This window comes from Schistocerca serialis, chromosome 1 (assembly GCF_023864345.2).
Source record: "Schistocerca serialis cubense isolate TAMUIC-IGC-003099 chromosome 1, iqSchSeri2.2, whole genome shotgun sequence".
Lineage (NCBI taxonomy): Eukaryota > Metazoa > Arthropoda > Insecta > Orthoptera > Acrididae > Schistocerca > Schistocerca serialis.
Genome location: NC_064638.1, coordinates 1,051,465,509 through 1,051,487,375, shown reverse-complemented (window position 1 = coordinate 1,051,487,375; position 21,867 = coordinate 1,051,465,509). Strand labels below are relative to the sequence as shown.

Genomic DNA, 21,867 nt, shown 5'->3' with positions numbered 1-21,867 from the left:
GAACCCTTGAATGTACATCTTGTCTTTGTTCTTTTTGTAGATAGAAAGCTCTCATATCTTATTGGTGTTTATTAATTTAAAAAAAAAAAAATACGTTGCCTGGTATTTATTAATAAAAAAAATAAATTACCAAGTTTCCTCTTTCTTTTATGTCTTGATTTGAATGGAGGCTTACATTTAGTCTACATAGTTCATCTGGTACCATGTTATCTTGTCCTCTTTCGTAGGTAATAGAAAATCTAAACCACTCTAGAAAAAGAGCCCCTCTTGTGAGTGTACAATCTTGTAGTTTGCTTTTCAATAGAAATGTTAACATACTGTGATCAATGTGTGTTTTTCTTTCATTTCCTACTAATAATCAAACAATGGAAAATTCAGGATGTAATGTAACAATATTAGAGAAGGGAAGTTGCTACTCACCATATAGCGAAGGTGCTGAGTCGTGATAGGCCTATCTTTCCAGTCTCCCACAACCTCCCAAAATCCCACAGTTCCTCATAACTCAGTACCATCCGGGACTGTAGAAACTGAATTACATTCTCTGCCAGGGTTTTGATTACCTCTCATCATGCCCTAAAATGAGAAATGTCCCCCACTATCCTTCCCATCCCTTCTACAGTGGTATTCTACCGTCCAGCGAACCTACACAATGTACTCATCCATCCTTACACAACACCTGCTCCCAATCCCTTACCTCATGGATCATACCCCTGTAATAGACCTAGATGCAAGACCTGTCCCGTACACCCTCCTACCACCACCTACTCCAGTCTGGTCACTAACATCACCTAGGCTGGTCACTAACATCACCTATACCATCAAAGGCAGGACTACCTGTGAAACCAGTCATGTGATTTACAAGCTAAGCTGCAACCACTGTGCTGCATTCTATGTAGGCATGACAACCAACAGGCTGTCTGTCTGCATGAATGGCCACCGACAAACTGTGGCCAAAAAACAAGTGGACCACCCTGTTGCTGAACATACTGCCAAACATGATATCCCTCATCTCAATGACTGCTTCACAGCCTGTGCCATATGGATCCTTCCCACTAACACCAGACTTTCTGAATTGTGCAGGTGGTAACTTTCTCTGCAACACATCCTACGTTCCCATAACCCTCCTGGCCTCAACCTTCGTTAGTCACTGTCCTTACCCATCCAGCCCCCTCTCTGTTTCCATTCCAGCACTACACAGCATTCATTTCACCACCACAGCCAGCATTTACGTGAGTGTGTGTGTGTGTGTGTGTGCGTGTGTATATGTGTGTCTATTGCTGACAAAGGCCTTAACGACCAGAAGCTATAATTGTGTGAATCTTTTTGTTATTTACTACTAATAGATACTTAGATTTCTGAAACACACATACTACACACAAAATCCCTTTTTCTGTTACTTTGCAGTTCTGTACGTGCTCTGTAGGCATTCTCCTGGCAAAAGCTATTGTTCTGTGTTCTGTTGTATTGTATTCTTGAAATACATGACATCCCAAGCTGTAGTCTAATACATCCACAACTAGATGGAAAGACAGAATGAAATTTGAGTGAAATAGTAGAAGTGGGTTTGTTAAAATTTCTTTCATATTGTTGAATGCCTCTTTGCAATGTATATCCCAGTTCCATGCTGTGTTTTGTTCTAGCAGTTTCATTAAATTAGATGCATAAAGAACTGCATTTGGAAGTAATTTTCTGTAATATCCTACCATTTGTAGATAAGATTTAAGGATTTTTTAAAAGGATCTAGAAAGAGTTTAGTTGCATCTAATCTGTATGGATCAGCCTTAATTTTTACTATGTTTATAATGTGCCCCAAAACTTTACTTTGTTTCTTCTGAATAGTTATTTTGACAGCTTAATTATAATACTTAGGAATTTAAACTAAGGAAAAATTCATTGAAAGTTATGAGGTGTTCTTTGCATTTTGTGGATACCGCTACTGCAGGATCCATGTATAACAATAATTTAATACTTCATTCATTACCTGTCAGCTTAGTCAATGCTCTTATGAATACTGATACAGAAATATTTAGACCAAAGTTTTGTACTTGGAGCTGGTATGATCATCCTTCAAATAAAACTGCTGTGTATTTTCTTGAATCATTGTATGGTGCAATTTGCCAATATTCTGCATTAGATACATTGTGTTTATGTACATTGCACTTGCATACTTTGTTAACATTCCTCTATGTTCGTTTCTGGTTCAGTTATTTTATTGACAGTGTGCGCATCCAAAATCTGTTGCATCGTTCCATCTGTTTTTTTAACAACTGCTAAAGACTGTTGTAACAACTATCACATGTCTTTATTTATTGGCTCAAGACTCAGTTTCGTACATTGTTTGTACATGTGATATAGGACAATGGTAAACCTAGTTAGTTTACAATACAGTAGTCATTTTGACTACATTGTTGACATAATAAAAATGCATAATGATGTAGGTTGGTGTACTACATTGCTTCTACATGTGATAATAGCAGTCATTACGTGAGGTGACATGATAATCACAATGTAAACTATATTATGAATTGACAATTAGTGAAATTTGGTAAATGATGTTTACTTATTATGTTGTTCCATAAACTCAGACAAAGGCTAGAAGCAGTGGTCAAGCAAGAACTGTTTTAACTTTATTTTAAATGCATTTAATATTGATATGCATTTTAGGTAAGAAGGCATACAGTTATATAACGTAGCTCCAGAATTGTACACTCCTCTTTTGCATAAGTTTGTATTTACTGTGTTCCTGTGTAGGTTCATTTTCTGTCTAGTTTCATACGTGTGTATATCATAGTTGTGTTTGAAGAGATTTTCCTTTTTTGAGATGCTCCCTTTTGTGAAAATTAGTATTTTGTATACATACAAGCAAAGCAGTGGCAATATTTTCAGAGTTTTAAAAAGGAGTCTGCAGGAATCCTTACATTTACCTTTTTTATCACCTAGATAATCTTTCTCTGTATTTTAAATGTTTTTGTAGTATTTGTGGAATTCTCCCAAAAATTATTCCATACGTAAGTAGTGACTCCATACTGCAATGGTACATCGTCAGCACAGATGAGCAGCTTGTATTTTGAGTAAGGATCCTAAGACCATATGCTAGTGAATTCAGTCTCTCATTTAAATTGTTTAGGTGTACCTCACACTTCAGATCTGCCTGAACATGTACACCTAGAAATTTTCTATGACTGACCAACACATTTTTTCCTTTGATAGTGAAAACAGGGTTTGCAGGATGGAGGTTTTGTGTGGTATGAAATTTAACTGAGACAGTTTTTTCAGACTTAATGATGAGCCTATTGGTCTTGAACCAGTGTGTTAAGGTACGCGTAATTGATACTAGAACCTCCTGCAGATTTTCCTCATTCTGTGATTTAATTCGAATATTAGTGTCATCTGCAAACAGTACAGTGGTTCCATCACGTATTTTACTAGCAAAGTCATTCACATGCAGCAGAAATAGGACAGGTCCTAGAACTGACCCTTGTGGGACTCCATACCTGATTTTCAGCTCATCACGGTAAAAACTTGAAATTTTTTGTCTTTCACTATCTTTGTATTTTATATCTGTAATCTGCAGACGATTACTGAGGTATGACTGGATCCACTTTTCAGACTGGCCTCTAATTCCATAATTACTTAATTTACACGAGAAAATGCCATGATCTATTACATCAAAGGCTGTACTTAGATCCAGAAATATCCCAGATACATGTTATCATCAACTGCTCTTAATACTTCATTTAAGAAGGCAAAAATTGCTTCCTGAGTTAACTTTCCAGCTTTGAACCCATGTTGGGAGTCACTTATCAGCCTCTCTTTATTTAAGAAAACTGTTAATCTTCTAAGGAACATTTTTTCCATAATTTTGCTGAAGCCTGACAAAACTGAAACTGGTCTATAATTAGCAATATCACCCTTCTTATGCAAAGGTGTTACTTTTGCAGTTTTTAGATCATTTGGAAATAAACCACTATGTCAGCTAGTGGTTCCACAATAAATGTTGCACTAGCTTTGATAATAGCATCTGGTTTCTCATCAGCGCCCACTGAATATTTATTAGCTAATTCTTTTAGGATCCTTCACAGTCCCTCATGTGTTGCTGGATACAGGAATAATGTGTTTGAATGAATTTTTTGATCTGAGTGACTGGTTGGCTGTTTGCCATGGTGTGTATTTATTAACTGCTGTGCTATATTTGAGAAATAATTGTTGAAAGTGCTAGCAACATATTTGGGGTCATTTAGTTTATTTTTATTCATAATCAGCTCTATATTACTGTGATTAACTGGCCTGGTATCCATTTCTTTTCTTATAATTTGCCAGATTGCTGTAGTTTTATTCTTGGAATCACACAATATTTTGTCATTTTCTATTTTTTCCCCTTTTAAAATAACTCTTGTTAGAATTCTTTTGTATCTTTTGAAATATGCAATAAAATCAGGACTGGTATTATGCTTGGAGTACTCATACAATCTCCTTTTATTTTGACATGATATGATTATCCGTTTTGTAATCCACTTGTTTGTTGCTTTAGTAGAGTTCAACATAGTTGTTTTCTTGGGAAAAGCCATTTCAAAAAATGTTTGAATGTAGCCATAAACTTATCATATTTCTCATTGGTCTCATTACAGTCATATACACCTTTCCAACTTTCACCTTCTAGGAGAGAACAAAGATATTATACATTTTTTATACTGAAATTCCTTACAGTGTGTTGTATTCAACTGAGAATTTGGTGTCGTGAAACATTCATTGCAAGAATGTGAGCATAGTGATCATTAAAACCCATGTTTACAACTAGCGTGTTATAGTCATGTTTGCACATATTTATCGAGATCTGATCAATAATAGATGCAGAGGTAGTTGTTTCTCAAGTTGGTTCAGTTACCGTTGGACTGATGTTGAACGATTGTAGTAAATTTATAATGTCATCTCTGAATTTATCAATATTAAAGTCACCACATATAATTATATTTTTCTTGGGGGGAGTGAATTTCTTCCAAGAGTTCCTCCATGTGATTGTAAAACACTTTTTTGTCTGGTGACCTGTGTACACAAATAATAACTGTATTTTGCCTTAGTAGTTCAGCAATAGAGAGTTCTATATCTTTTTCACAGGACATTTTATAGTATTTAGTTACACTGTTGAATTCAATATTTTCTTTAACATGTATACAAGTACCCCCATGACTCAATATTTTCCTACAAAACATGCTTGCTAGTTGGAACTGAGGAAGGTATGTTTGCTCTAACATATCTTGTTCGAGCCAGTGTTCTGTAAAGCATAGTACAGAAATATCATTTGCATCATTTAATATTATTTATATTTCATTTGGGAGTGACTGACATTTTGATGGAGTAATTTAAAATTATGGACAGTGAGGGAATCATTTCTTGCTTGACCACTTACCTCACTATTTGAGCTAGTGTACTTAGTGGTAAAAAATCCTCATGTTTTCCAGGTATGGTATTCATGGTGTTTGCCGTGTGGCTTGCTGGTTCACCGTTTGTTATATTGTACTTCACTATAACACTCTATTAACACTCTAAGCGCCAAGCCCGTAAAATTTACGGGCCTGGGATCGCGCGAAAATCACCAAGCCCGTAAAATTTACGGGCCGCTACATTTAATTTCATTCAAAACACTGCAACGTTATTTCTACGGGTTTGGCCAGCGCTATACGTTTTTCAGATGTTTATTAACAAAATGCGTCCATAGATGTCACGGCAGCGCTGTAATTCATGTTAAAACTTATCTTTGCGTTCTCAGTCTGTATATCATTCAGTTGTTTGTCATCATGTTTCGGCGCGGTTTATCAGACGCAGAAATTGCGGATTTGATCAATCATAGCGACACTCTGGATAATGTAGAGAGTGATTCAGACGATTCTGAATGCAATGGTGTGTTTGAAGGTACGTATTTCCGAATTTTCCACGTAATTGTGCAGTACGCACATATCTGTTGAACATGTGTAAACGATGTATGTAGTTACACATAATGTGATATTCTTTTTAGAAGACGAGATTGATGACAGTTTGTCTTCAGATGAAGACGAGAATGATGTTGAAGGTGTTGCTTCAAATCCAGCAGCTGTGCCGTATCCGAAAGACAGTGAGTGGACTGCAGTTGACACCTACCGACCTCTGCCTGTCAACACGACACCCAGGCAGATACTAGTGGATATTGATGAGTCGAGTTCTGTACTGGATTGCAGTAAAGTGTTCCTTACTGACAGTGACGTAAATGAACTCAAGAGACAGACAAATTTGTATGCATCACAGACAATACAGAAGAAAAGAAGAGGAAATAATCTGAAGCCCCATTCAGTTTTGAGTTCGTGGAAGCCAGTGACTATAAGTGAGATGAGGCGTTTCTTGGGTATTATTTTCCACATGTGTGTTTCGAAAAAGCCCAAAATTGCGGACCATTGGAGCACTAATCCTGTTCTTAGTTGTAACTTTTGTCCCCATGTCATGAGCCGTTTGCGTTTCACTCAGATACTGTCATGCTTGCATCTTGTTGACAATTCAAATCAGAAAAAACCAGGCGAAGATGGATTTCATCCACTTTACAAAGTTTTGCCATATTATAATAATTTGAAGGAGCGATGTATCCAGGCATATCGTCCCTCAGAAAAAGTGACAATTGATGAAGGAATTTGCCCATTTCGAGGTCGTGTGAGTTTCCGTGTTTACATGCAAAATAAGCCTCATAAGTATGGACTGAAAGTATATGCTGTTGCTGAAGCCAGTAGTGGCTATGTTGTAAATTTTGAAGTTTATGCTGGTAAGCATATTGTTGACAATTCTTCGTCTGCGGTTATTTTGCGATTGTTGTCTGACAGCAGCTTGCTGAACAAAGGCCACACTGTGTATTTAGATCGATTTTATTCCAGTCCAGAGCTATTTCAGCAACTGGCAGAGAAAGGCACTGGAGCTGTTGGTACTGTGAACAAATCCAGGAAAGGATTGCCTAAAGATTTAGTATCTGCTAAGCTGAAAAAGGGCGAAATGTCTTTTCGGCGTAAAGATAATGTATTGGCAATGAAGTGGAAAGATAAGAGAGATGTGTATACATTGTCTACAAGGCATCAAGCAACATTTGGTACGCATACTAAGAGAAATGGGTCTGTAGTATTGAAACCACTTCAGGTACTTGATTACAACCTCAATAAAATTGGAGTGGATATTGGAGACCAACGCCTGCAGTACAATCCGTTCCAGCACAGAACTGTGAAATGGTGGCGAAAATTATATTTCCATTTGCTGCTTATGGGAGTATCAAATGCATTTTGGCTGTACAATGCAGTGCACAGGAAGAAAATTACAATAACAGACTTTATAACAGTGCTTGCAGTTCAGCTTGTTGAAGACGACACACTTGAATTCATTCCAAGAAATGAAGGAACTGTAGGTCGGCTAACAAAGAGACATTTTTTGCAGCACATACCTGCAACTACTAAGAAGTATGCTGCTCGTGTGTGTCACGTGTGCAGTTCCAGGAGCAAGAAACAGAGTGGCAAGGCTTCTCGCAAAGAGACACGATACGAATGTGAACAGTGTGGCGTTGCACTCTGCCTGGAACCTTGCTTTAAAATTTTCCACACTAAAAAACAATATGATTCTGTGTGAAATTTATATGTAATACTGTATACTATCAGAAACATGTAATGTAGTGCCACAATTTTGGTTAAAAATAAATCACAATTGTATTCCCTTATTCGTATGACTTTTTCTAAATTCTTAAAACATCTAAGTGATTTCTATAACTGTACCTTAAAGCTGTGCATTGTAAAGTAGTTTCTTTCACTCAGAATTAAAGTAGAAATGTGCAGCTTCAAGATGGTACCAAATTTGCCACAATCCAAACAGTAGATTTGATGCAGTAATTTTTTTAATATTGGTAAAATTGCCCGGTTTCTAGGGACGGGTGCATAAAATAGGCCTGGTACAGAGAGTGTTAATGTCCTATTGTAGCAATGGCTTTGTATATACTGGTATAGAGAGAGTATGGTCTTATGGAGAATTGGCTGCGAGGTTTAATATTTAAAGTACAAACAAAATATTTAATAATTCTTAGTCTCATTGACAAGACATTTATGTGTTTACATAATAAAGTAATCAGATCCTCTTTCTCCAGAATGAAATTTTTGTTCTACAGCAGTGTGTGTGTGGTGATATGAAACTTCCTGTCAGATTAAAACTGTATGCTAGACTGAGACTCAGACTCAGGACTTTTGCCTTTTAGAGGGCAATTATGAGGGTCACTCCAAAAGAAATGCACACTATTATTGTAAAAATGCAGTTTTCATTCTGCATATGTGAAAGTTTTACAGTGTGTAGATACATCCTTCCTCAAACTTGGTTCAACCTGTTCCCGTGAGTGGTGCCGTTGCAGCATGTGTTCAAGATGGCTGCTACACTTGACGTTTGTCAGAAGCAACATGCTGTCATACAATTCCTGTGCTGTGCAAACGAGACAGTGGGAAACATCCACAAGAGGTTGAAAAAGGTGTATGGAGATGCTGCTGTCGATCGCAGTACAGTTAGTTGGTGGGCAAGCAGGTTATGTGATGAAAGCGGGCACGGCAATATTGAGGATTGTACTCGCAGCGGCAGGCCTCGTACTGCACTGCAGAGAGTTAACGAATTGGCGACTGCTGACAGACATATCACAGTGAACAAATTGTCACACTATGTTGGGATAGAGGATGGAAGTGTTTGCAGAATACTGAAAGTGTTGGCATTAAAAAAGGTTTGTGCCAGGTGGGTTCCCAGGATGTTGACAGTGGCTCACAAAAAAACAAGAAAAACGGTATGCAGTGAACTTTTGGAACAGTATGAGAATGGTGGAGATGAATTTCTTGGAAGAATTGTTACAGGTGATGAAACATGGCTCCATTATTTTTCACCAGAGATGAAGAGGCAATCAATGGAGTGGCATCATGCAAATTCACCCAAGAAATTCCAAAGGACTCTTGCTTGTGTACATCATGCCAAGTGGAATCATCATAAATTGTGATGCATATGTGATGACACTGAAGAAACTTCATGCTCGACTGAGTCATGTTTGACCACTTTGGCAAAAGCAGGATGTTTTGCTGTTGCACAACAATGCACGGGCACATATCAGTCAAAAAACCATGGAGGCAATCACAAAACTCGGATGAACAACACTGAAACACCCGCCTTACAGTCCTGACCTGGCTCCATGTGACTATCATGTATTTGGGAAACTGAAAGACTCTCTTCATGGAACAAGGTTTGAAGATGATGACTCCCTTGTGCATGCTGCCAAACAGTGACTCCAACAGGTTGGTCCAGAATTTTACCATGCGGGTATACAGGCGCTGGTTCCAAGATGGCATAAGGCAGTTGAGAGGGATGGTAATTATGTGGAAAAATGAAAATATTGTTCCTAAAGGATGCATTGACACACTGTAAAACTTTCAAATATGTAGAATAAAAGATGGATTGTGAGGAGATGAAAGGAAAAAGTTGGCGTAAACAGTCGGATGGGAGGTGTGGGGACCTCAGATTACTGTAGGATGAGGCTGGGATGATTTCAAGAGTGGAAATTGTTCAACAAATTTTGCATTCATGGTAGTGCTTGGAGAACCAAAACTGGAAGTTCCTTGTCACCAGAATTGTAACCCTCATTTTTGAATGAACAACATTCAATGAACACAAAAAGCTTATAGTTCTTGATGGAAATTAAGATAAACCTTAGGTCCAGGGAGTAAATATGCAACAGTTCCTGACTGAAAATGATGTAAATCCAGGAACTACTATTTCATTAAGTAAGCATATTGCAAGTACAGTATTAAGAAAATTTACCTTAACCTTTAGGGTGTTGGCAAACACTTACTTGTCAGTCAGAGCACTATGCAACACAAGTCTGAATCTGTTGAGGTAAATGGGAGCCACTGCCATAGTTCATTTGCAGAAGCATAGCTGGACAGTATCAAATTAACAGCTAGACCACTACCTGCCTACCTTACATTTGCCTGCAATGGAAATTCACATGAATGGCCCCCAATACTGCAGTGTTCTCACTGCAGATGCTCTTTCCAAATGTGGGCCTTGTTACATATACTGATACATCCATATCTTCCATTTACATCCCTGGCTCACATTACAAAGCCCTGTTTGAAGGATTTCCTTGGACCTAACAAATCAGGTAAAAACTGGACAGGATTATCTACATATAAAGAGCTATAAATGTCTCATATGGTGTATCTACTACACACATGAAATTTGTCCTCTTTGGAATTTTCAGGACTACACGAGTCATCATGTTACATCAAAAATGGTCTTCCAGATATCCCTTATGCATGTGCAACAATTTCTGTTAAGAGTTTGCTAAGCACCATTCAGAAGCAAGAGTTAAATCCATTGTGTATAAGAATAAAGAACATTGAACAACTTCCTGTTGAAACTTTAAGGAGTCATGGGTAAGCATTATGTGTGTTGATGCAGTAATGATAGTCTTAAATGATGCAATGAAACATGAAATTCTGGAGCTGTTACTTGACTATGTTACATTGTACAGTACCACAGAAGGAAAGTTGCTATTCACCATATAGCAGAGATGCTGAGTTGTGACATTTACAATAAAAAGATTCACACACTCATAGCTTTTGACCATTAAGCCTTTGTCAGCAGTAGACACACATACACACACGCACACACACCCTCATGCAAATTCAACCTGCACACACTCTGCTTCTGCCACTCACAATGCCATGCTTCACTAACTGATCGACACAGCATCTGTGCAACTGGCATGAGCTCATCAGACACTACATCAGCCCTCCATTAAGCATTCATCACACCCCAACAACACTTTGGCACCTATGTCCACACCTCCTCCATCACCACTCCTGCACAGTACTCGAAGGTCAGTGACACTTTGCTGCCCGGTGATTCCTCCCAGTGCGCCCTCAGACCAACAGTGACATTACTTCCACAGGTTCATGTGATGCATGCATAGGTGCAGTTACTAACGGTACTTCTCACAGAATCAATACTATGAAAAGATCCCCCATATGATACAAGGCTTGCCACTTATGATGAATCTTTTGCATTTCTTACTTTTATGTTTTCATTTTCCCTCTCCCTGAGGAACACAAACACCATTTGGCACATGGCCAGGACACACTCCAGAACAATATTGTTGAAATTAACAATGAGAAGTCTCATTTATCTCATGACAGTGTACATTTCTTGGCTGTATGGTATTGACTAAGGGCACCTGTCCAACATCCAACACACATTAAATTTATCTGTAACCTCTCTCTACTAAAAGACTATCATGATTTGTGAAGATTCCTAAGCATTATAAACTTCTACCAACATCACCTCCTTCACACTGGCTTCATGTAGCCACCACTTACCAAGGCCCTTATCGGTAAAAGTACCTTGAGCATGAGGAATGTTCAATGGACTGATGACATTATCCAAGTATTTAAGTCCCTCAAGTCTGCTCTCACCGATGCCATCACACTGGCACACTTTGTACCTGAGGCATGCATCATCATCACTGCTGGTGTGAATAGGCAAAGTTTTTCAACAGCATATTGGCCATACTACTGAACATCAATAATTTTTCTCCAAAAAAAATCTCTTCATCACAATGAAAGTGGTCTATGTTAAACTGTGAACTCCTCATGGTCTATGAGGCAATCAGAATTTTCGTGATTACATGAAAGGGTGTGAGTTCACTAAAGACAGTGTCCATTGGTCATTTGCAGACGGCATCCACAATCTGAGAAAAGATGTACCTCCTTGACACCTGCAGCACATAAACCTATCAGCCAGTATTCAACAGATGTAGGCTATATATATGAAGTTCTGACAATGTTGTCACTGATTACCTGTCCTGGATTAACATTATCGTGTTCCCCACTGACTGAGTAGGCCCTCCTGCAAACCAGTGACACTGAATTGGCAGACATGCTAAAGGACACAAAATGTGCAATGACTCTTGAGCCACACCAAGTACCTGGCCCATTGTGTGCAACACTTTGATAAGTACTCTCCAACCAGTGGTACAATCCCATCTCCAATGAGCAGTTTTCAGCTCCTTACACTCTCTCACTCAACCGGGCATTAAGGCTACCACTAACTGGTTACAGAAAGGATTATCTGGCTGGGGGTTAAGAATGACTGTCATGATTAGGTGTGGGCCTGTGTAACTTGCCAGAGAAGTAAAGTTGGATAATATGCACAGCTACTTCTAGAACAGTCTAGCATCCCCAAAGCATGACTTCATCATACACACATTGACATCATTGGCCCCCTCCCTCACTTCCAGAACTTCTGATATACACTGTCAATCATTCATGAGATGGACTGAGGCCATTCCTTTATCCAATATTACGGCTGATTTGGTTGCCCATTCCTTCATCAACTCCTGGATTTCTCATTTTGGTTGCCCTTCATCTGAAACGACTGACCAGAGCCACCAATGTGAAACCACATTGCTCTCAAAACTTTGTGAACTGTGTGGTGTTGAAAAGTTCCACACCATGCCTATCACCCACAGAGCAATGGCACTGTGCCCTTAAAGAGGCACTAATGTGTCACCGCAGTTCCAGGTCAGAAGCACTACCATAGATCCTCCTTGGAAAATGAACCACCAACAAAGAAGACTTACATGCATCAGTTGCCAACATTCTCTGCAGCAAACCTGGCCAAGTTCATCTAACACTCCCACCTCCCAAATGAGGATCAAATTCCTGTTCTAGTCATCAAGTATGTGAACGCATTTCATACATCCATACTCCTCCGTCAAAACTGTGTTCCCTACCATGAGTCTTATTTCAAAAGCATCTCGTATCCTGTGATTATATTATGCTTTGAAAAACTCCATCCATGCATCCCTTCAGCCGCTATATGCAGGCCCTCACAAAGTCCTCGGCTGGGGACAGAACATACTGGATGTTCTACTGAACAGCAAATGACAAACAGTCTCATTAAATATGGTAAATCCAGCTTGGTCATGAACAGATGATGTATAGCTGTCTGTTCCCACAGCTTCACCAACTACAGCTGATGCTGCTGCTCCACAAGACACAGCCTTGCAGTGTTTGGCAACTTCACCTCTCAGTGTGATATCCCCCATTTAACTCTTCTCCCCCCCCCCCCCCCCCCCCCCACCCCCTGCCACCCTCTTGATTTAGTGTTTAGCATCGAAATCACAGATATCAACCTGGATGACTTCTCTGCTGAGGTTCAAGAGAGTACTGCCCTCATTTTCAGTGTCCTCGTGCCAACGGAACACAATGTCTCAACAACTCTCAATATATCATGGTATATGTTATCGTGAGGGTGTCATATAAGAACAGTGCAAGCTGTATTTATTCCTTATTACCAAGCAAACTTAAATCCCAGCAATATAAGATTCCCATCAATTAGAAATAGAGACCACCAGAATAACACCATAGGCTTTACAATAACAATCATGGTGTGCACTTCACTGCTTGTGATAACACTGACATCTTGTGGTATGCATTCTACTGATTGCATTAACATTGGCTAGGACCAGCTCTGCCTGGCTTATGAGGTCCGTTCAAAAACCTCTGGAACATTTGTATTTCGCACCAGTAATGTGTTGGAGTGAAATTCAGAGTGTGTTGGAGTGAATGCAGTTGGCATCCCTGCACACATCTGTGTTTAATGTGTAACTGCCAGAAGTTTAATTGGTGTGTGTCTGCTAGTTATTTTTCAGTGCTGTATCGAGTAGAACATTGTGTAGCATAGTTTGTGAATTTCAAGATGGCAAAGTTAAAGAGCAATGCGTCGGCATTAAATTTTGTGTGAAACTCAAGAAAACCTTCACAGAGATACATCAAATGTTGCAGTAAGTCTACAGTGATGAGTGCTTAAGTCACACTCAATGTTACAAATGGTTGACATGGTTTAAAAATGGCTGGATGGATGTTGAAGGTGACCCTTGTCCAGGAAGCCCTTTGACTTCTACTGATGACACTCATGTCAGGAACATCAATGAAATTCTGCATGGCAGTCGAATACTGACTGTCCAAGAGATTCCAGAAGAATGAACATTTCAGTTGGATCATGTCAGAAATACTGATCTAGCATCTTGGAATGAATTGTGTTGCCACTAAGTTTGTCCCATGGCTCATGAGTCAAGACCAGAAAGACCTTCGCCTCACAGTCTGTGAAGAGATTTTTAGTTGCAAATGAGAATGACTTGTTCCTTAAGAGGATCATAATAGGTGATGAGAAGTGGCTCTATGGTTCTGATGTTGAGATAAAGGTTCAGTCTTCACAATGGATTGGGAAAGATTCTCCAAGACCAAAAAAAGCTTATCAGGTCAGGTCAAATGTCAAAGCCGTGCTGATAGTTTTCTTTGACTTTGAAGGATTAGTTCATCGTGAATTCATGCCACAGGCACAAACTATTAATTGATGGCACTATCAGGAAGTGTCACAATGCCTGCGAGTAAATGTGAGAAAGGAACAGGGTGAAATGTGGTGAGACAATTGATGGCTTTTGAATCACGATAACAAACCTGCAGTTTCATCCCTATTGGTGAGCGACTATTGCACAAAAAATGCAACCACTGTGCTGCCTCATCCTTTGTACTCTCCAGACCTGGCCCCTGCATACTTTTTAATTTCCAAAGTTGAAAATCCCATTGAAAGGACGAAGATTTACAATGATAAATGAGATTAAAAAAATTCGCAGGCGGTGCTTCGTGTAATCCAGCAAGAGGCATACTGAGACTGATTCCAGAAGTGGAAACAGCATTGGATGTGTGTATTAATTGTGGAGGAAAGTATTTCAAAGGAGACCATGCACAATAAGTAAAAGGTAACCACAGAAAAATTTTGTGGCCAAAGTTCTGGAATTTTTTGAACAGACCTCCTATATGTTAGAGCCTAGTGTGGTCCCATCAGAGGGTGTGCCTAATGACTAGCACCATCTGAGTAGTGGCACCACAGTAACCTACAGAAACGTTGTGACAACTTCTTTGTTCCCAAGGTAATGGTGACACTACAAAGTCTTAAGCCCACAAGAGTACATGTTTTGATTTTTAAAAAGTCAAGATTAGCACGACAGCTATGTGTAAGTTTAATACAGCAACCAGTTTCAGTCAGACAATAGATCATTGTCACACTTTGAAAAAGACTGTACTTAGGTACAATGATCACAAACAAATAATTACATATTATATCTACACAACATTTGTCATGTAAAATATACTTCCAAAATGATGTCAATAACATGACATATGTCAGATCATAACAAACTGTAACATATATAGCTCAATGTTAAAGATTATTTGTACTATAACTGTGGAATGCAGGAAAATATCCTACTTAAACAGATGGTAATCGATTAATATGGTGAAGCACACTGCCAGACTGAAGACTCATATCTCCTTCTGTCACAGAAGCAGTCTCAAAGTTTGTACAATCCATTCCAAATACGTTCTCTGTGGACAAATGACAATTCATACAACCACTATGTCAATGAAAGGTACAAAATTATTAATGGCTACATAACATATGGTAACTTAACATCTTAACAGATAAAAATTAATGTATCTAAGCCAATTACAATGTGCTCATATTTATATTTATGGAAAATAAACTAATATTAGCTTGTTGTGTAGTTCAATGTAAGCATAAAGGAGAATTCATGAATAAATATTGTAAAAGAAACATATTGCATGTCATTATGGTACTTTATGTTCATGACATATCAAAAACAAATTTGGAAACCAAAAACTAGCTGTTGTGTGGTAAAAAACAAAAAAATACTTGCATGACATAACAAATGATAAAATTTACCTTTTACATATCTGTAAATGAGTGTCTACGTTTTAAGAAACTGGAATCAATGCTCCCTAGCTGTAAAAGAATTTGTCTTTGGAGGAAAGAAAACCTTCACAGCATGAAAGACCTTGAGTGCCAAAACTCCCTGCAAAATGTATATCATGCAAAACAAAATATTGACTGCCTAAGTCTATACATTCATTAGACTCTAGACACTGAGATCGAGTGAGATGAACATGAAACAGGTTTGAGGGTCCACTCTATAGAACCAAAAACAAGAATTATTTGAATAATCCCTGGAGTAGATTGTAAGCAATACAGAGGAAACTTTCTGCATACCTTTTATAAACAAATTACCAGATGATGTGTTGCAACTGAAAATCAAAAGGTTCCGAGAGGTAAAAGGATCCTGACTCGAGACTAAACTTTGACAAGTATTTAAATAGTAATGCATACAGCCTTTTAATTAAATAATAAATAAATAGCTAATCTCTGTATAATTTGTAAGAATGTATACATAAAAGCTGTAGATAGCATAAGTGTAAACTGAGCTGAAATGTTGGGTGTTAATTTACAAGTACATTTCCCTGTATTAACATGAAACCATGCACTTGTGTATTAACCAATATAAACTGTATTTAAACATCTGAAGTGTTATTTCTCTGTAACTGCAAAAAATGTTTTATGTAGCTTGATAACTGTCTCTTGGGTAAATAAAATGCTTCGATGTTGTTAGCTTCAAACAGTACAGAATTTTTTCTGAACATTGAGAAGTTTCCAAATAAAAAGAGAGCTGTTCTTATCTAGCATCAAATACTTAACCTGTGTTGTCAGCTTTGAAGAGTTTATCTTCTTGCAGTAGCTATAGCAACCAAGAATTTCATCATTGTCCTGGAGATACAAATACTGACCAAATGAGTTCTAATGCCCAGATTACCTCATGCCACAATTTGTTTTGAGCTCCAGTTTTGTCTGTTTCAGAGTACAGCTGCACAAAGTTGGCGTGGTGTGTGCCATTTAGAATCAATTACACATAACTGATCAGCACAGGTGCCACATCAATAGTTCAAGCAAAACTAGGTGTACAACAGTGGCTCCATAATGGCCTTATGTAGGTTTTGCTACAATGATGTAATTGTTAAAAACAGAAATTTAAAGAATTACAATGAACTTTGACAGATAATAGTACATTAAATAACACTGAATAAATCATAAAATAACATTACATTGCATAACATATGAAATTCATTATAAAGCACTCTCATTCAGAATACATAGAAAGAAGGATCCTTTATTGTATGATTATATGATAGCGGAACAAACACTGGTAGCAGTTACTTCTGTAAAATATCTGGGAGTATGCGTGCGGAACGATTAGAAGTGGAATGATCATATAAAATTAATTGTTGGTAAGGCGGGTACCAGGTTGAGATTCATTGGGAGAGTGCTTAGAAAATGTAGTCCATCAACAAAGGAGGTGGCTTACAAAACACTCGTTCGACCTATACTTGAGTATTGCTCATCAGTGTGGGATCCGTACCAGATCGGTCTGACGGAGGAGATAGCGAAGATCCAAAGAAGAGCGGCGCGTTTCGTCACAGGGTTATTTGGTAACCGTGATAGCGTTACGGAGATGTTTAATAAACTCAAGTGGCAGACTCTGCAAGAGAGGTGCTCTGCATCGCGGTGTAGCTTGCTCGCCAGGTTTCGAGAGGGTGCGTTTCTGGATGAGGTATCGAATATATTGCTTCCCCCTACTTATACCTCCCGAGGAGATCACAAATGTAAAATTAGAGAGATTAGAGCGCGCACGGAGGCTATCAGACAGTCGTTCTTCCCGCAAACCATACGCGACTGGAACAGGAAAGGGAGGTAATGACAGTGGCACGTAAAGTGCCCTCCGCCACACACCATTGGGTGGCTTGCGGAGTATCAATGTAGATGTAGATGTAGAATAAAAATAGCTAGGTACATAATTTCAACAATACACATTATGTTTTAGTTGGTTATTCCAACTTTAACAAAAATTTATTTCATATTAGTAAAATGATCTTCACCGAGTATGGCAGACAGTATATGTTTTTTTTAATTTCATAGTTACACGTTTATTTTAACTGGATTGCAATACTTGTTTTTTTGAATTACATTAGTTTTAAACTATATATCATCAGTACTGATTAAGGCTGACTTTTTTTTTTTATTACTTTAAAATTACTTTTATTTTAAATATGTTGTCACCAAAGATGGTTGTAGAAATACATAAATTTTAAGCAAACAGAATGATTTTAAACATTCCTACCAATTACAGTGTCTACTTGAGACATAAGGAAAACATTGTACAACTTTATTTCATGATGACAGTTTCCAAAGTACAGTATTACTAATATTGTCCATATTTGGCTATGGTTAGGATTGCTGTTGGTGTGATAGTAGCTTTTCTATCAATTAATGTGAGTGTGGAAGTGCTGGTAACAAAGTTAAAAAAAGGGGAAAGGTCCTAAATGTTACGTCTCAACATCACCAATTTCTCAAATAGTTATGGTAATTTTGAATATTATAATACACAAAACCAATAGCATGGAGCTTTTTAGGAGTTTTTTTAGGTTCTGTGTGGGAAACAGTTACAGATACAAGCTTATAATACTATGGAGATTTTAACATGCTGAGATACACATATAACATTTCACTGATGTAACAACATGCCTCTGTTTCTTTCTGGAACAAAGCCTCCATGACACACTATCTGATCAATAATATTCAGACATCTGTTAATGGACATTACTATGGAGTGTGTTCATCCTTCACCATTATGACTGACTGAACTCTGCTGGGGGCACTTTCAATGGTGTTTCTGAATATCTGTAGAGGAATGGCAGCACATTGTTCTTCAAATACTGAAGGCAATGATGATGGACCGTGGCGTCTGGAGCAAAGTAGACATTCTACTTCATCCTAAAGGTTTTTCATTGTGTTCTGGTCAGGATTATGGGCAGACCAGCCCATGCCAGGAATGTTATTGTCCACAAACCATTGCCTCCCTGATGCTGCTTAATGAGAGGGTGCATTATCATATTGAAACAGTCATCATCTTTGAATGTTCCTCTACAATACGCAGCACACAGTGCTGTAAAATGTGTGCATAACCTCCTGCATTCATTGTTTTCTAAAATTCAATAAGGGAATGACATCCTAACCAAGAAAAACCCCCCCATATTACAACACCACCTCTTCCGTACTTTATGTTGGTACTGCACATGAGCGCAGATAATGATCTCTAGGAATTTGATAAATCCAAACCCTTCCATCAGATTTCCACTGGATACAGCATGATAGCATGATTAATCACTTCAAAGTACTCACTTCCTGTCGTCCACTGTCTAGAGACATTGCTCTTTACATCACTTAGCATTAGTTGCAGAAATGTGTAGCTTCCAAGGAGCTGCTTGGCCATTGTACCCCATTGCTCTTAACTCCCTATGTACATTAATTGTGGTAGTTGGACTGATTTCATGCAATTTTTACAACCACCCTCCACAAAGCTCAATGGACCTTGTCTGTGAGATCTACCTAGTCTTGGTTTAGCTGTGGTTGTTTCGTCACGTTTCCACATCCCAGTGTTGTCACCAACAGTCAACTTAGGTAGCTGTAAAAGAATTGAAATGTCCCTGGTGGTTGTTACTTACGTGACATCCAATGATTAGTGCACGTTCAAAGTCACTTAACTCTCCCGACTGACCCATTCTGATGTCACTGCTTCCTTCCCTCATGGCTATCGAACATCTTATATTCCGAGCTCACATCAGATCAAACCACCCTACTCACTGAATACACCAATTTCTTTTACGATAATCCTCAGTGAAGCAACTTTGCAAGCAAGAAACAAGCTCATTTCCCCTATAAGGAAGACAAAAATGGAGAAGTAGATAAAAACAACAGAAAACTTGGATTTGAAAAGAAGCAGGAATAAAGCTTGGATACTTCTAAGACACCTAAGCAATGATCCAAGAGGACTACTGCACATCATAGTATCACTGCCAATTAAACAGCACATCATTTACCATTGAATGTGAAGACAACCCACAATTGAACATAAACAAAAACTGCAAAATGGAAAGCAAGAGGAGAGTAGTGACCTCACAACATCATTCTGCAAGGAAGAACTAGAGAAGGCTATCAGACAGACCAAATAGGGAAAATCAGCTGCTTGGGTGCATTCAAATTGAGCAAATTAAACATGTTGGCTTAACAACAAAGAAATAGATTCTCCAACTTTTCAACATCTTTTCTGCAGAAGCCAAATCCCAAAGATATGGTGGAAGAGATTTGCTGAAACATGGAAAAGAAACAAATAATCCAAAGAATTTTAGACCAGTCACAGTACTGTGTCATCTTCACAAATTTCTGGAAATACTGATTTTAAATTGACTGTCAGTTGTAGTTGACCCCTTACTTACACTTTGTCAATCTGGATTTCAAGCTGGCAAAAGCTGTACTGGACTAAATCTCACACAGTTTATGGAAGGTGGGTTTGAAGCCTGTAAGGTGACAGGAGTGGTATTTGTGAAATTATCAGCAGCATGAGACATTGCCAGTCACCAGCTACTACTAGTCAAGGAGTACAACCTGACCATGGATTTTAGCCTATCCAGGCTCATCACAACTCTTTTCCATAATCACAGGTTCTTTGCTGTCTTCCAACAACAGAATAACTGATTAAATTACAGAGAAACAGTGTGCTGTTTCTAATTAGGTTCAATATATATACAGATTACCAACCCACAGCAGCTAATAGCAGGAGCTTCATGTACAACAATGAATTTTGTCTAGCCACCCAGACCATAGATTTCGAATCAGTGGAGGACACTCTCGCAAATGCCCTTAAACAACTTTCAAGATGTTAAAACGCAAACCAACTTAACCCAAATCCCTCAAAGACATAAGTGTGCACCTTTAATTTTACAAACAGGGAAACTAGTCACGAATTAAAGACAGTGTGGTCACATGTGAAACTGGAACATTATGAGAGCCGAAAATATCTATGATTGTCTCTTGATAGATCACTTACTTTCAAGAAGCACTGCATGAACTGCTAGTTAAAAGTTTCCCCCATGGCAGAGTATGCATGTCCTGTCTGATATAATTCAACATACAGCAAATAGGTGACATAGCTCTCAATGACACCTGCAGAATCATACCAGGTTGCTTGAAATACACTCCAGTCAAATAGCTTTACTAGCTTGCAGGAATAGTACCATCACCTGTTTTAAGGGAAATAACTGTGAATGCTGAAAGAAAAGTAGTGGAGAAGCCATGCTCTGTATGCGTAAGAACTACACCCATGATGACTGAAGTCAAGGGGTTTCCTTAGAACATTGATGGCACTTAGAACCACTGCTAGAAAAGCTAGGTTGCAACTAGGGAGGGCTACAAGCTACTTTCCCTCTGGCAGGAAAGGGTTTCTGAAACTTTACGTCCTGGCTGTGATGAGGAATGGGCGGCTTGGAAGTCCCTGAATTGGCTGAGACCTGGTCTTGGCATATAAAAGGTTAAATTGACAAGATGGGGCTATACTGATCAAGTTAATATTCAGTGTGCGCTGTAGGTGGTCAAGTTTTGGGAAAAAGTGGTATACTCATAACTGTATGTAATACAGTGTTTCTGATAGGAGAGGAAAAATGCCTCTTTACTTACAACATAATACTCTCCACCCCCTTTCATACTGGCAGGTCCACCTCCCAGGACCTCTAGTGTTCAGTTCTGCTTTGGACAGGAGTTTCCAAATACTCTTGACTAGATAGCATACTTAGTCCTACTTACTCCCTTACATGATCTAGGTAGAGATGAAGTTTACAGGTGCTCAAAATGTTGAATAGTGATTAAAATGAGTGTACGAAAACAATGATAGAACTATTAGAATACTCCAGCTAATGAAAATTAATATGTTATCGGGGTGAATCCAGCTACAAAAGATATATTTTTCTGACACTCTGAAGCCTTCTCATATTTATATTTATGCATTTCATTTGAGTTTACATATGCAGTTACTTTTTTTAACATCTC

General features: G+C 38.4%; 1 protein-coding gene and 1 long non-coding RNA gene across 3 annotated transcripts in view; one reads left to right on the top strand and one right to left on the bottom strand.

Annotated features, from left to right (window-relative positions):
* The first annotated feature begins 5,795 nt into the window (after positions 1-5,795).
* LOC126455225 (piggyBac transposable element-derived protein 4-like) lies at positions 5,796-7,629 on the top strand. The gene is made up of 2 exons (XM_050091157.1): positions 5,796-5,910; positions 6,014-7,629. Exons 1-2 carry the CDS (start codon positions 5,796-5,798, stop codon positions 7,627-7,629), a joined length of 1,731 nt encoding a protein of 576 aa, XP_049947114.1.
* Positions 7,630-15,314: 7,685 nt separating this feature from the next.
* Positions 15,315-21,867, bottom strand: part of LOC126415177 (uncharacterized) — a 375,032-nt gene continuing 368,479 nt past the window's right edge. For both annotated transcript variants that reach the window (XR_007575386.1, XR_007575387.1), the window contains exon 5: positions 15,315-15,464. This is a non-coding gene — a long non-coding RNA (uncharacterized LOC126415177). The remainder of the gene's footprint in view (positions 15,465-21,867) is intronic.